The following is a 16,537-nucleotide window of genomic DNA, read 5'->3' as shown; positions in this document are numbered from 1 at the left end:
TCAAATTCTTCCTCAAGTTCAGATTATTTTTGGTAAATTAAAGTTTATGTTTCAGTACAATTTTTTTAAAAATAAAACTAGTATGGTATGGGGCATTAGAAGAGCGTACAGGCACCAGAGAGGAAATCGGAAGAGAGTAAGGAAGCATGGTGGGGAATATCAAGGCAGCTTCGGGTTCCAGCACTATTTTTAATGTTGTGACGTAACAATAAATTAAAGCCATTGTGACGTCATTGCATTATTTCCTTGAGAAGCATTCTTCGCGAATTCCTTTTCAAGCATTGAATCATGGCTTTCTTTGTCTTCAACTGGACTAAGAGAACATACATCCTTGCAGTGCTATCTTTGGTGCTGCTGGTCATAACGACCAAACACAAGGAATACTTCTACTGGTAAGTAAGTTGATGATAGCAGGGGGAACTTATGAATCCTTAATCTGACTGCTTAGTAACAAAGAAAAACCTAATTATATATTTTATAGCTAAGATATGATAAATACAGACTGTCATTGAGATGTAGTAAATTTTATTGCAATATGTGCGATCATTTTTTCCTTTCTTGAAAATTCTACCATTTTATTCATATTTAGAAAAATGTATCCTTATTGTTATATAGTGAGGAGAAACCATTGAGCAGTTTTGAGAAGTTTGCCATTTGGCTGGGATTTATGGAAAAACCCAAACCTTGTCCAGGAAAGGAGGACCTTTACACGGTGAGTATGGTGTTTACAATAAAGACTTATAGCTCATTAAATTCAAACAATTTAATCATTTTAAACATCATATTATAATTATATGTATGAAGTCTGTATATAAGATTTATAAAGGTAATGTCGGGTTAGACGAGTTTGCAGATAAAAATTCTATATTGCCAAATCTAAAATATACCACAACGACCCTTTCAAAACTTGTTTAATAGAAGGGTGTGTATTGTGCCTCTGCGATCTATGCCATTGGATTCTAATAAAAATTGTCCACCTGTCATGTTGTAAATTTTGAATTTACCGGGTGACAGTAAACACAAAACTATGTTGTAAATTTTGTATCTACTGCCACCTGGTAAATTCAAAATTTACAACATGACACACCAATGGGTGCAGCATCCCAGTTTTTTTTTTCTGAGCGCCACAAGTGTTACTAGTTATATAGGCACCAGGCGCGCTTTTTCTGGATTCCTTTTCAAACTGTTACTTCGATCAAGAGATAAAGTTAAACCGAGTTTGTACAGTGTATGTACTGTTTGGAGAATGATAAACTAAATGGCCAGTTAAGTTGAGTTAACATTAATTTTTTTTCACATTGTCTAAAGCACCACGGTCTCTAGCTATAAAGTCCGAATATAACCCTGTCTCGGCCAGAATAGAAGAGGATCGTACAGTCTGGAAGATGATTTTCTGACGAAATTAATTTTTTACTCATTTTTTGTTAACAGATGGCGGTTGAGATGAGCGTTTCTGCTGCTGCTGTCATTGCAAGTACCGCCATACCCAGGTTATTGAACTGGTCTTTATCCTTAATGGGTCGGGCAGCTCAGGCCATAAAGGGAGGATTCAAGTACCTGAAAGGTATTAGGATAAACGGAGACCAAATCTTTCTTTTTTCCAATTTAAAGAAAATACCGATACCACGGAAGAGAATTGGTGAAACGTAATATTTTTTTTTAAAGTTGGAAACTCAAACTTCAAAAAATGGCAATTTCAACTTTAAAGTTGGCATTTCCAACTTTTAATTAAGTTGGTACATATAATATTATGTACATGTAAATCCAACTTTGGAGTTGGAGTTGCCAGCTTTAAAGTTAGAATTACCAACTTAAAAAAGCCAACTTTAAAGCTGAAAAAGAGATTGAAGTTGGAATTAACTATGTGAATTTGCAACTTAAACAATATTACGTGGTACTAATAGTATACGCTTCTGTAGTATACACTTGTAATTAACAATGATATTTTTTTTAATTCAAGACCGAGCTCCATTCAGGAAATCTACCAAGGACAATCCTAAACAGAACTGTCCAAAATACGAGTATTTTTTGTGAGTATATCTAAACATTTGTCTTATATCAAAGCTATATGATATTCAGCACAAATCCAATTGTTACTGTCTTTTTCCTTGCAGCTTCCGTAACGCCTATGAGCAGCGTAAAATCATAATGGTGATGAGGGAGAGTGATGTCAAGGAGGAGATATTTGTGTACTCTCCCGAAAAGAAGAAAATGGAGTGTGTAATGTGCTACGCTAAAAGATCTCACTAAGCGGCGGAAGAAGAAATATACTAAGCGGCGGAAGAAGAAATATATTAAGCTGAGAGGAGAAATAAAAACTCTTGATAAAATTGTCAATTTTAATGTAGAAGTACAATTTTTCCACTTGTACGTACTGATTTTTTATAGGTAATATTTAAAGTATAGTTTTATATTTATTTAGAAGTCAAGTATGTAAAGGATAGATCTTCTGCTATAATTCATCAACTACGAGTATATCGTAATTTTTTTTTATATATTTGAATTTCTTAATAGTAAATATATATCGAAGTAATGCTGGCTGATAGTGTATGAAGCTCGAACTATTGTTTTTTTTTTTTTTTTACCTTTGTATAAAATTGTTAAATATAATTTTAGGAGAATAAAATTAATAATAATTGAAGAGAAATATTTTGTTTATCAAATGAAGAGTTTACTTGATGAATAAGACAGCAAAATCTTGCAAGCAAAAAAAGAAAAATATCTTGCATAGAGTGATAGAAGCCCACGAATCGAAGCAAATGGGTTAGATGCATCTTTGCAAAGAAAATATGGTTTATAGCTTAGATTGCCAATAATGGTTGTAAGCCAGTGAAAAAAGCATGATTATCCCCATGTCATGTTGTAAATTTTGAATATACCGGGTGGCAGTAAATACAAAATTAACAGTTGTCATGTTGTAAATTTTGTATTTACTGCCACCCGGTAAATTCAAAATTTACAACATGATACATGTACCCACCCAACTCCAGTGAAGAATTACTTTCTTACAGAGATGTTAAGGATGACGATAGTTGTAAGTAATAAATATATGTAATTGAGTAGTGTGGTTGCCTGACCCATGTCACTACTATGGTTGGAGGAATGGCGCAAATGAGGGGTCTAACCGTCTTTTGGCAGTTCCATTTTGAAAAACATTAAACTTCTTTCGATGGGTCTCGATGCAAGCTCTCATGATCTGTAAAAAGGTTAAAACCATCGTCGGGTTGATACAAGGGCATACCTAATTATGATGTCACGAAGAAGATTTAAAATTCAAAATCTAGAGATATACGTGATGACTTTGATGAGTCAAAACCACTAACAGGAGAGATAGGTCCTAGTATTAGAGAGAAAAGCCTAAAACCTACACCTGCAGTTCTAAGATATATGCTCTCCAGCTCGCAGTTTTGGATTTGAATTTAAAATTGCTATTATCTGAAAGCGTGTAATTTATGGTATTCAAACATTGTGCGAAAAGTTTTGAGGTTGAGCTTTGCCTTCCATCATATTGGTTCATACAACATCCAACCATTATGTTGCTAATATAATGAAGTAGTAGTTCCAGCACGTACTGTTTACTTAGCATGAATAGAGGAAGAATTGTAAAATGGTTATTAGATGTTTGTATGAAAATTATACTGAATGAGTTGCGACTTGAAAGCCACGCTTGCAAGGAAAACAGTTTTCATTCCAAAATAAGCCATATGTACTGCTGATGATCATGAACCTTGAGAAAAATCCAGAATTCCCATTTAGACTGATGCAAGAAGTGAATTGTTTACAGATTTATACTGTAGAAAACACTCTCTTCAAGTATATTCACTTGTGCTGAACAGAAAGAGTAAAATATGGGACGGTTCACAGAGAAAATCTTGAACATGAAGTGTCAGTATGTGCAGTCTTAGAGAAGCATCAATACAGAACAGTGATAGTTGTCCGCTTCCCACAGAGGTATAGCTATCAAGAGAAAAAGTAAGTGCTTGAAACCGCATGGAATTGCAGGTTTCTTTGAAATGAGCAATGATTCATCATAGCATAAGTCAAAGATGGGACATGACAGAGTCAAGAGAAAAATGGAAATGACATGATGGCATAACTGCAGAGGTGTGATTGCCTGGCACCTTTTGCTGCAGACAGTGATCTTTGTTGATTGTCATGATTTCAACGCAAGACCAAAGATATTTCTGTTGTTTGACTGAGAGCAAAACGTTGCAATAGCAAATAGGGAGACTGTGAACATGAAGCGCACTAAATGATACCCCTGCCTCCAATATGATTATAATGGCGAAGTCAATGCTTTGCTTTGGTAGACCTGAAATAAGTGTCAGAACAAAAAGTAGAATAAGAGATGCACGGATAAAGTCAAGGATAAAAGATGTGTACCCTTCAATATTGTCAATGTACTGCTATAGGTTTTAGTTTTTAAATGTTATTAAGTATTTAGTTTTAAAGTCTTTGCTGAATTTTATAGGAATAATTTACCCGCGTACATTTCTTTTAAGGTTAAGAAAATCCCTTAACTTTCTATTTTCTAAATGAGATTGCGATACGCATTATTCCTTAAAAATTCGACGCCGGAAGATTTAAGACTATTTCCCAGGAGTTTTTTTTTAAATTTAATTTGAAATCATTAAAAAAAAAAATAAAAAGTGATTTTATCTTCCTGTTCAAAGCTATTGTTAAAACTCGGTCATGCGCCTTTTTGCACAAAAGGAAAGACGTAGAATTTTAATTCTACATCACAGACTGTTACTACCGTATGTGATGATGCAACCAAGGACCATCTTTATCGTTGTTTCATTCACTTTCTGTACAGCTGGTAAGTCAGCAAGCATCTCTGAAGACTGGAATTAAGTTTTTCTTTATAATTTTTATTCTCTATAATATTGTATAAAATATATACATGTATATTTAATTTATTTTTTGGAGAAATTAATATATTGTCATTATTTTACTCGTAAAACATGTAAAATCACATGCGTTGATGCGAAATATACGGGCAATTTGATTAGACGCAATTATGAAAGCTACAAATTGTCATGGATAATCGACCACCGTTGTATTAATGAAAAGTTAAACGTTGCCATTTTCTTTGCATTCATGAAACTGTATTTAAACTAAGCAGATAGAATGAACTATTAAATATGAGACCCTTAAATATACAATTGTGCGTAACAAAGTGATCTGAATTCGTCGTCTGGCGATACTCCTTAAAAACTACTTTTATTATGTATGAATTAAACTAGAAATTTCTCACATAATTATGTATTTTGATGCTCTCCTATATCCACTTCATGATAGAAATTTAAGCTAAAGAAGGCAATGACACTTCCGTCAGGTGGCAAATCTGTTCAGGTAGCCCGACCCCTATGTTCTGAAAATCAGGGGTTGAGTGATTGAATGTCTCTGAAATCTCAAATTAATGTGTAGTTTTTCCATGGATTTTCATTGAATTTCATCATTATACTTTGATTAATCATTATGAAAGTTAAATTATCAAATCTCAAATATATTTTCAGAAAATCCATATTCCGGGAAACTCGAATAAAAGTATCCTCTATGCTAGCTTTTTCTAATTGAAAATTGATTGACAAATATAAATAAAAATAAATACCTAGGACTTCAGATCACTTCTAATTTCATTTAGAAAGACTACATACGAACATTGTGACAATATCGTGTCTGTATTTTACAAACAGTATTCTTTCGACTTTTATTATTTTTAATTGTTCAGCTGTATACTTCTGAAATCAAACTTATGCAAACCACTCTTGAAGATCAAATTTCAGTTTCATTTCAAACTTTAAATATTCCAGTCAATCAAGGTAAGTTCGAGCTACCTTTGTTTTACTGGATTCCTAAACTTCATGAAAATCCCTACAAACAAAAATACACCAGTATTTCTGGTGTCGTAGAGTGAGACCCCCATAATGAGACTTCCCTCGGAAGTCATGTTCTACAGTGAGACTTTCACCGTTTCTCCACAGAGGAAATGCTCACTCTAGAGCATGAATTCCAGAAAGTCTCACGACGGGGAAACGTTTTGCTTCACAACATCGGGTCTAGCAAAAGCTCTCATCCCTACTCCTTGCAAAAATAGTAACGGCTTATCTGACAATAGAATATGAGACACTACATGGACAATATTTAATGGGCATGCAACAATATATCGTTTTTGTTTATCATGCTTCTTATTATAAAGTTTGGTTTTAATTCTATGTTTCGAAATCTTATACTCGTACAAGGATGATATTTTTCAAAATCACTTTCAGTGTTTCAAATGTTTAACATTCATCTCATCCAAAGTGGTACCCTACTTATACCGGTTTTCTAAACTTCAACTTGAAATCCTTACAAAAAAGATGTTTTACAGGGTTAAATAAATGCTCTACAAAGCTCTTATCTTATTTCCTTACTAAAACATTAACTGCTGTTGAGTAAAAACTTCAGATGTACTGTACTGCAGCATATTTTATAAGTGGTGTAAATACTCGTAAGATGTGAATTCCAAAAAAATCTCCAAAACTTTAAGGAAACTTTAAATCATCAGATTTCTTTAATGTCATTATCATCAAAACATTTCACTCTTCTGCTCAACCATTTATCACGACAAATTTAAAACTATGCTATTTGATATCATGGACAACTGTTTCTTCAATAAAAAATGGAGCTCAGACATTGTCTTATCTTGACTAGTCATCAGTAAAATTTATTTGTTAAAAATCACTTCGATTGGATTCCGCACAAAAGTAATTTAAACTTGATATTTAAAGATCTTAAGTTTCTTACTGATGTTGTTGGGCTCTAATTGTGTTCCAGCATCAAAAGCTGACTTGCTCCCACCTCTGATGTTTTGGAGGTCCATGTATGCTCTGCTCATATGTTGTATTGTTTTGTGGACTTTTGAGCTTGAATATTGTTCGTTATCTCCATATACAGTGTATTTCATTGCGTTTATATTTCCAAGAAGCAAAAATTTATTAAAAACATCAACATGTACATGAGTAGGCTGTACCTTCATTTATTTATTTATTTATTCATAGATGCCTTTTTACAACTAACATTAGTTACTTGAAATAAGATACATTAATTACTAGCAAATATATTCACATCTGTTTAATATTGGGTGATTTTACTAGTTATAAACAACAAGGACCAACTTACAAAATGACAAACGAGATGGATATTCAGCATTTTCATCGTCAACTTTCTTTTTATTACAAGTATATGTAGTTATATTCCGATATTACAATCATATGGAGTTTACCTCTACTAATAATAATCTTGCTAATAATTGTAACCTATCTTTGTGGGATTTTGGCTGACGTGTTTCATACTAATTGTTAATCATTGTTTTTGTACCAAAATTGACTACGGAATATACCGTCCTCCTGATCTATACACAGAGCGGGTCTGACTGATCATCAGGGGATGCTTACTCCTCGTAGGCTCCTGATCCCACCTCTGAATCTCCTCAGGATCGTGCTTTATGCCCTGTTCCCTGTTGTTGTTTCTGATTTTCTGATTTCGATTCCATGTTAATCAATCACAATCTTCACCTTTTTCATATAACACTGTATGCAGATATACATTTAGCAGGCTAGAAAATTTGATTTCTTTCAAGATGTATTCATTATTTCTTTTCACTCATTCACTCAATCAATCCTCTCTGCGCCATCAGGTGCTTGAGGTGGCTACAAGGTATTTCCTCCTGGCTCAGTCTGCAGCTGCTCGTGGTGCTGTCTCCATGGATAGACCTCTGGTCTTCAGGTCTTTCAGGACAGTTCTTCTCCATGTCTCCTTTGGCCGGCCCCTGCTTCTTTTTCCCTGGGGTGTCCATCTAAGGGCAACCCTGGGCAGTGAGTTGGGAGGCATGCGCAGGACATGACCAAGCCATCCTCAGCGTCTTATTTGGATGGTCTGATATTGTAGGCATCCCAGTTCTTACCAGTAGATCTTTATGTTATGGTGTTAGGCCAGAAGATCTTGAGGATGCGTCCGAGGGACCTGGTTTGGAAGACTTCTAGTTATCTTTCAATCCCTAGGGATGTTTTCCAGCACTCTGATCAATACAAGAGGACACTGAGGACATTGCTGTTGAAGATCCTGATCTTGGTGTTGATGTTGAGTAATGAGGATCTCCATATGGGTTTCAACATTTCAAATGCCTGATTTGCTTTGCTAATTCTGGTGTCGACTTCTTTGTTGCAGTCGCCCGTTGTGGTGACCTTGCTACCCCTGTATGTGAACTCCTCAATATCCTCTAGTGGCTTGCCGTTGATTAGTACTGGATTACTGTTAGTGGCGTTTACTCGTAAAACTTGTGTCTTTTTGGTATTCATCTTCAATCCTATTTTGTCAGATGTTTGTTAGAGGAGCTCTGTTTTCTGCTGAATATTTTGGTGTCTGTTTGAGGCTGAGGTCATCAGCATAATCAAGGTCCTCTAGGACTGAGGTCAGTGTCCATTGCAATCCCAGTCTTTTGCCTCGTGTGGTGTTCTTCATAACCCAGTCAATTGCAAGTGAGAATATCACAGGTGTCAGAATATATGCTTGCTTCACTCCGGTGTTCACTGCGAAGAGCTCCATGAGTTGGCTGTTATGTAATACTCAGAACTCAAAGCCGTTTTTGAGGGACTGGATGATGTGAACTAGTTTCTGTGGGATGCCATAGTGGCGCAGGATTTTCTGGAGAGATTTGCGGTTTCGGCTGTCAATGGCCTTCTCAAAATCAACAAATACAGCATAGTGTACTATTCCACTCACGACTGTTCCAATATCTGTCGTAGGACAAAAATGTGGTCAATACAAGATTTCCCTTTTCAAAAACCGGCCTGCTCCTGCCGAAGTATGTAATCTACAACAGCTTTGATGCGTTGTAGTATGATGTGGCTGAAGACCTTGCTGGTGAGAGAGAAGTGTAATCCCACGCCAGTTGTTGCAGTCTCCAAGGTCACCTTTTTTGGGCAGATTAATTATCACTCCTTTCTTCCAGTCATCTGGGATTTCTTCTTTGTCCCATATATCTTGTATGATACGCTGCAGTATGTAAGGTGTTTCTTTTTCTTCTGATTTCAACATTTCCGGGCATACACCATCTTCTGGGGCTTTTCCATTTTTTTGTTTATGGATTGCTTGTTTTACCTCATTCAGTGTAATGCAGCCAGTTTCTATCTCCAGGTCTGTCTCTCCCTCATCTATGTCAGGGAGTTTACATGGATCTGGTCGTTTCTTAAAATGTTCTCTCCATCTCTCTAGTTTTCCTAATTCCTCTGTTATTGCTGAGCCATCCTCTGCTTTTACAGGAAGGTCTTGGTTGGGGCCTTGATCACCTTTTAGTTTCTTTGTGATCTTGTAGAAAGTTTTCATATCTTTTCTCTCAGCGGCTTCCTGTGCTTCCCTAGCGAGTTGTTATGTACAGTGGAGCCTATCTCTCCTTGCTGATGTCTTCAATTCCTTGTCTTTCTTTCTATAAAAGAGCAGCTGCCCTTTTTTCAATCTGGATGACTTTGCATCTAAGAGCTTCTTCTTTAGTTGTTTTCTCTCTTCAATGGTAGTCCACGTGTCTTTGGATAACCATTCCGATTTGGCACATCTCTTGTAGCCTATGACTTCTGCAGCGGCATCGTTTATGGCTTGGTGGAATTGATCGATAGTGATAGCTGTCTCGTCCTGCAGTTTGCTGTAACGATTCCTGAGCGTGATGTTAAACTCTTCTCTAACACGTGGTCCTTGAGCTTGCTGAACTTTTCTTTTCAACAAGACCTTTTAAAGACTTCAAAGAGCGTCGAAACATATTGAGATGCATGAAATTATTGCACGAAAATATTTTTATTTTAAGCTTCATTTTCAAACTAAAAAAAAAAATAGACGATAATTTTAATGTCTGACTTCAAACAATGAAAACTCCCTTGTGATACATGTATTTTATTCTAAACATATTGCACATATGTTGGAAACCAAATATATAACCGTCTTTTTTTTTAATGTGGTTTTAGGATCCGATTTGCCACAGGTTAACTACGTCTTTCTTGGAACATCTCAAAGTCCAATCAAAGAAGAAGATGCAGAAAGTATTTGTTCTTCTAATTTTTCTTCCCTGGTTATAGCCACTGTCACAGAATCATTTCCATGGAAAAACAGTGTGTTTTTGAGCAAACCTCGGAGAACTGTGTTTTGGATAAAAGGCAAGCTTTTAAATGTTGAATAATGAAATATTTTTAACCAACTAAAGAAACTAAATTTTTTAGACATTCTAAATAGTTGAAACTGTATGTGGTAATTAAATGCAATTTATGAAGTATTTTCTTTATGATAATGCATACGTATTTGCAGATTCTGATGGTAAGATGACGTGTGCATCTCAGAGTGATGGTATATTACCACCTAAGTCTTCTTGTTATACCTTTCCAATCGAGTATGTCCTTTGTAGAAAATTAAATTCGATACAGAGCAGCAGTACTAGTAGTAAGTTTTCACGGAATTTTTGTATCCTAAAGTTCATCAAGAATTTATATACATGTAATCCATGCATCAATGATGAGGGGAAATGTTATTTGTTTTTAATGTGTATATGATTATATTTAATTTGGACTGCAGCATTCTGTTTTTATTTACTTAAGTAATTATATTAATTTATGGAAAATGAATCACGGCAATTATTTTAAAAAGAGAAACATAAATGATGACGTATTTTAAGCTATACAAGATGTAATACTTTAATTCAAACAACAAATAAATGTCATATTTACATTTATTGAACAATTTAAAGCAATTTGTCACTGCTACAATTTTTTTTGTATATTTTCGTTGTCACACACATTCCGAATCACATGGTATGTAATATGTCTATCCATTGTAATCATATCCTGATATTTTTCACAGATTTAGACTCGGTACCAGTCATTGTGATGTTCATTATTATACCCCTAGCTGTTTTACTGGCGATTTTAGTGCTAACTTACATACGCAGAAGAAGGTTGGTCTGTCTTTGGTATCCTCAATTGCAAAATAATAATAATTTTACAGCAATACGGTCAAATTTCCGAAGGAAAGAAAACTTAAAAGACCACAATAAAACTTAATTTGAGTTGTATTTTTTCAGACGAAAAATGAAATCAGAGACATCAAAGACGACCAGTTTTATTACAAAATCTGCCATTGTAAGAAATGATGATGAAACGAAAAGTGTTAAAGATGAACGATACACAGAAACAGAGGTCAATGATTCGGGCTGTGATCAAGTGTACATTGATAGTCAAGGTCAATATGACCATTTGCATTTGAGAAGAGCCCATAAAGAGCAAACTGAAAAGTACGAGAACCACTACACAGGCATAGAAACCCCATACCAGACAACTTATTTCAAAAACATTGAGCTACCACTGAATGAAGACATGTAAACATACTGAGATATAATAAAAATCACTGTAAAATTTTTATTGTCAGTATAAGTTCAAAATACATCTATTGGGAGAATTAAATTTTTTTAAAATTTTTTTCTAAACAATACAAATCGAGAGCAAAGCAAACAGACATCTCACAGACATTGTTACGATCACGATCTGCCCTTTTCATCAACCAAATTTTAAGGAAGCATAATGCTCTTTATTGAGTATGACTATGTACATACTACAAAATAAATATATCGTTGAAATACTTTGTCAGTAAGCTAAAAATATTTGTTGTTTTCTTGCTCATGTATTCGGGAGAACACTAATACATATTAATGAGAGAATCATAAGGAAGATAAAAGAGGACGGTTGATTGGATTAAAAAGAGTAAAATACCCTTACCTTCCAGTTAAATACAAAAAATAAACGTTAAATCAGTAAACGTGTACCCAATAATTTAGAAAGACATGAAATTTTTATTGTGAAATCCAAAGACGTCACCATGCAACCTGGAATGAAATTTATTGTGTTCTTTCTTTTTTCCCATGGTAAGTTATAAATACATCTACAATGTATGCTAGTATTTCTGAAGAGCAAACATCGCTGAAAGCACTTACAGCAAATATTTTATTTAAGACTGTTGCATTCTGTTTCTATCTTCTTGTGTGTTTTAGATGTAAATTCCTCAAAACATACCTTTGTCTTTCTTGGAACATCACAAAGTGCCATCTCGGAAAAAGATGCAGAAAGTATTTGTACTTCAAACTCTTCTTCTCTGGTCATAGCCAAAAATCATTTTCATGGAATAACAGTGTGTTTTTAAATAAACTGCGGACAACTGTGTTTTGGATAAAAGGCAAGTTTCAAAAATACTTTAATAACTCATATTTTTATCTCAGAAAAAGAAAGTTTTACACATTATCTTTTGTGTTGTTAAAAGTGTTTGTTGCAATAAAATACAATTTATTGTGATCAAATACACATATTTGCAGATTCTAATAACAGGACGACGTGTGCATCTCAGGGGGATGGTATATTGCCACCAAAGTCTTCTTGTATTACCATTCTAGTCGACTATGTCCTTTGTAAGGAAATAGAATTGATACATATTTCTAGTAAGTTTAATAAGACTAAACGTGAGTTTTAAATCTTTTCATTTATCAAGGACGTAATGAATTGTTTAATCATAAAACTATTTCAAAATTATTTCAAGAAATACAAACAACTGATATTGCAAATAACATATTCAATGTTATTTGAGAAAAATAAAAGAAATCATTGGAAAAAGAAAACTGCTAACATTAACCTGGAGATGTATAAATCAAATTAAATTTGTAACCATTTCTCTATTACAGACTTCCATGACACTCTTATAGAAAATGTTCCTTGGATTACAACTTTAGCAATATTGGGTATTTTGGTGATGGTCTCAATGTTGCTATACTGCTACAAAAGGTTGGTTGTTCTTTCAAGCATACAATCAACACCTGTGCCCTTAAAATTTCTTTATATGCGGCATAAGGGGTGTTCAACAAATCATTATCTACTGCCTTTTTGAAATTCAACAATCTTTTGTAGCAGAAAATATTATTTCAAGGCGACAAAGATGGGGAATCGCAGTAAAGCCTCTGTCATCACTCGAGATCATGAAGTTAAAACAAAGAATAGTCCTAATGAACAGAACTTCGAGCTACAACACAATTATTTGAGATGTGAACTACCGAGTATTGATACCCAAAGTCATTACTCTCGTCTGCAACTTAAAACAGCAGAAAAAGTAAAAACAGAGCAGAATAAGAACAAGAAGGGTGCAAGACATCTGTATCAAAATACTACTCTTCGGGACAAATAGTGACAAGATCATATCACAAAAGAAATTGAGAAGTTCCCAAAAGATAACAATTCTCGGACTTTTTTCAGAAGTCAGATGTATACTAGTATGCAAAACATGGTTATATTCTCAAATTTACTTACATTTTTATTACGGCAAGCAGTGAAATTTATACAGAAATATAATATACAAATCATTATCATGTTTCATTTTTAATCTCTACGGAATAATATTTAAATACTATTTTGAAAAAACTGTAGTTCAAGTTATTATATTCGAAAGAGTTTTTAAAAAATTATTTTAAAATAAAAGTTAATTCGTAGTAATTTTCAATGCTGTGTTCAGCAGAATAAAGAGAATATAAAAGATAAAGTTCAAACTGAACACGTGTCATCAATTTAACATAATTTAAATAAACAGACTTTTGTAATTAGAAATTACATGTAATTCAAATATAAGTAACATGAATATAAATTATGTCTCCAGAGGAGATTTAGGAAAAAAAAAATTTTACTTGAAAACCCTTCCATTTTAATTTAACTTTTGGCACCGCGAAAATTCATTATTTCTTCACTTTAAATGTTTAACCTAAATAGTGCTAGTCTGTGTCACACTACTCAATCTTTACCACTGCATTTATTCTGCATTATTTGTAATTAACTAATTAAGAAGGTTCTATCTTTGCATATTTTTAGTTTAGTTAAAGGTACTTGGACACAGATTTTAATATTTTCTGTATAATATCATAAATTATATATTTTAATAGCATTTCACACAAAAATTAATTAAACATCTTATTTCATTTAAAAGTTATTAAAACTTAAAATTTTTTGGCGGGTTTGATTGACACATCCTTGCACTTTCACAAATTTTAACTTTATTCTTAATCCTTAGGAAATGTGGCAATCTTGTTGTGTATTAATGAGAAATATTAAAATTTTAATCTAGAAAAATAATTTTATTCAGAGTAGAAATGTTAGAAAGCAAAACTCCTTCACAAGTATCGTCATTCCAAGCTATGTGTTGTGTACAGAGTTTAGCACACTCGTGTTATGTACACAGTTTATGTGAACAGGACACGAGCTCTGTTATTGTTGATGTTTACAATTCACTGGGTGCGTTCAATCGTCAAAATCTGCTCACCACAACTGCACGGACTGACAGTCAATACATTGCGTGTTTTTTTAGCTTTCGAACCCGTCTACTCTGAATTTTCTGGATCGTAGTGTTAATATTTTTTATTTATACACAACAAGATTGCCACTTTTCCTAAGTATTAAGAATAAAATTAAATTTGTGAAAGTGCAAGGATGTGTCAATCAAACCCGCCAAAAAATTAGAAGTTTTAATAACTTTAACTACAAACTCTCTCTGCCGGTTACACGCTAGTTGCAAGGTTGGTGTTAATCAAATCTGAGAAAACAATGGATAAGTGTATATTTCAGAAATCCCTCCCTACCCTAATCCCCCAACTGTACATTGTTGAATAGATACTGCTGGTTTCTATTTTTTCTTTTCAGTGGAAAAGTTTACAAAGCAAATGGTCATCTGCACATACATATTCGGCATGGCTGTCACTTCTGAAGATGGAATGGGAACTGACATGTCTGAGTTTTACAAAGCAAGTGGCCATTTATACCTACGTATTCAGCATGGCTGTTCTGTTCTGAAGACTGCGAACTGAGTTTTACATAGCAACTGGTCACCTGTACCTACATATTCGGCACGGCTGTCACTTCTGAAGATAGACTGCGAACTGAGCGGCATACATCACTTGAACTATGATGTAATATGGGTTAATTACTTAACCGCTGCACTACACGGGGTCAAAAATGAATACCATGTTCATAGTGTGACAGTGTAAACAAAACTGTTTATTTTCCTCCTTGACTTCTGCACCTCCCAGAGTCGGGGATGTGTCAATATTATTGTTGCACTGCAAGTTTTTATTATTTGACCTTGACCTCTGCATCTCCAGGGGTCAAGGTCACCTGATGTGTTGATGTTGTACTAAAATGTTGTTGATCTTGACTTCTGCATCTCCCAGGGTCAAGGTCACCTGATATGTTGATGTTGTACTGAAATGTTGTTGTTGTTGAACTGAAATGTTGTTGTTGTTGCTGGGCCTACCCGATGCTTTGGAGGCCCGAAATAGTATGTTGTTATATTATTCAGCCGTGCCCAAAAGCGCCAAATACAGAAAAAAAACATGAAAAATTTGTCTTTGATTTATTGCGTCTGTCCAAGATAAATGCCGTTTAATATACCGGTATATCTAGCAAGCTATACCATTCGCAGATTTATAAAACATTATTGAGTTTACTATTTTGATATTGAAGGATAAATAACACAAACTTTTTTCAGAAATCAGCAATATTTCCAATAGATTTACATTTAAATTGGTAACCTGAATAATGTTAACCAAGTATAGCAGGAAATTTTTACAAGATTTTGTCATAAGGTTTTAAAAACTTGTGCAAGATTTTGTATGGAATTAAATAGGAAGCAAAAAAAAAGTCTCATATCTAAACACCAAGGAAAACCTACGATTTCTTTATATCTCAAGGATTTATTATCTATGTCATTTCAAATCAAAATTTAGTCAAAAAATAAATATCAATCCATGCATAAATTTTTTTGTTTGTGTTAAGTACCCTTACTATAAAAAGTTTTATCTGTTGCTCTTCACAGTTTTAAAAAAAATGACATGTTGTTTTCTTGTTCATGTATTGGGGAGAACACTAAATAAATGCATATTTATGAGATAATCATATTTACTTTATTAAAAGGAAGTTAATACAAGACGGTTGATTGAATTAAAAGAATGGAATTGCCCCCAACTTCCTGTTAAATAAATAAAATACATGTTAAATCAGTATAATAAATATGTAGTCATTAGAGTAAAAAAAAAACATAAAAAACTGCGAAATCCAAAGGCGCAATCATGCCTGGATTGAACTTTATTGTTTTCTTTCTTCATTTTCATATAGTAGGTAAGTTATAAATACATCTATATATTTGAAGAGCGAACATTTGCTGAAAGCGCTTACAGTAAAGTTTTTCATTTAGACTGTAGCATTCTGCTTCTATTTATTTGTGTGTTTAAGATTTAAATTCCCCAAAACATACCTTTGTCTTTCGTGGAACATCACAAAGTCCAATCCAAGAAAAAGATGCAGAAAGTAATTTTACTTCGAATTCTTCTACCCTGGTCATAGCCACTGTCACAGAATCATTTCCATGGAATAACAGTGTGTTTTTGAACAAACCGCCGAAAACTGTGTTTTGGATAAAAGGCAAGCTTTCAAATACA

The 16,537-nt window shown here is 33.9% G+C and overlaps 2 protein-coding genes across 2 annotated transcripts; both read left to right on the top strand.

Moving 5' to 3' along the window:
• Window positions 1-140: 140 nt before the first annotated feature.
• On the top strand, window positions 141-1,650 carry LOC134263377 (uncharacterized). Its single transcript, XM_062745708.1, has 3 exons — window positions 141-392; window positions 616-712; window positions 1,432-1,650. Exons 1-3 carry the CDS (start codon window positions 289-291, stop codon window positions 1,648-1,650), a joined length of 420 nt encoding a protein of 139 aa, XP_062601692.1. The 5' UTR covers window positions 141-288.
• Window positions 1,651-10,906: 9,256 nt separating this feature from the next.
• LOC134263374 (uncharacterized) lies at window positions 10,907-11,436 on the top strand. Its single transcript, XM_062745704.1, has 2 exons — window positions 10,907-10,978; window positions 11,105-11,436. Exons 1-2 carry the CDS (start codon window positions 10,911-10,913, stop codon window positions 11,400-11,402), a joined length of 366 nt encoding a protein of 121 aa, XP_062601688.1. The 5' UTR covers window positions 10,907-10,910; the 3' UTR covers window positions 11,403-11,436.
• The last annotated feature ends 5,101 nt before the right edge of the window (window positions 11,437-16,537 follow it).

This window comes from Saccostrea cucullata, unplaced genomic scaffold (assembly GCF_032062105.1).
Source record: "Saccostrea cucullata isolate Sc308-1 unplaced genomic scaffold, CSIRO_AGI_Scuc_v1 ctg5015, whole genome shotgun sequence".
NCBI lineage: Eukaryota > Metazoa > Mollusca > Bivalvia > Ostreida > Ostreidae > Saccostrea > Saccostrea cuccullata.
Note: the sequence above shows the minus strand (reverse complement) of the source record. Positions and strands in the feature narration are given on the sequence as shown.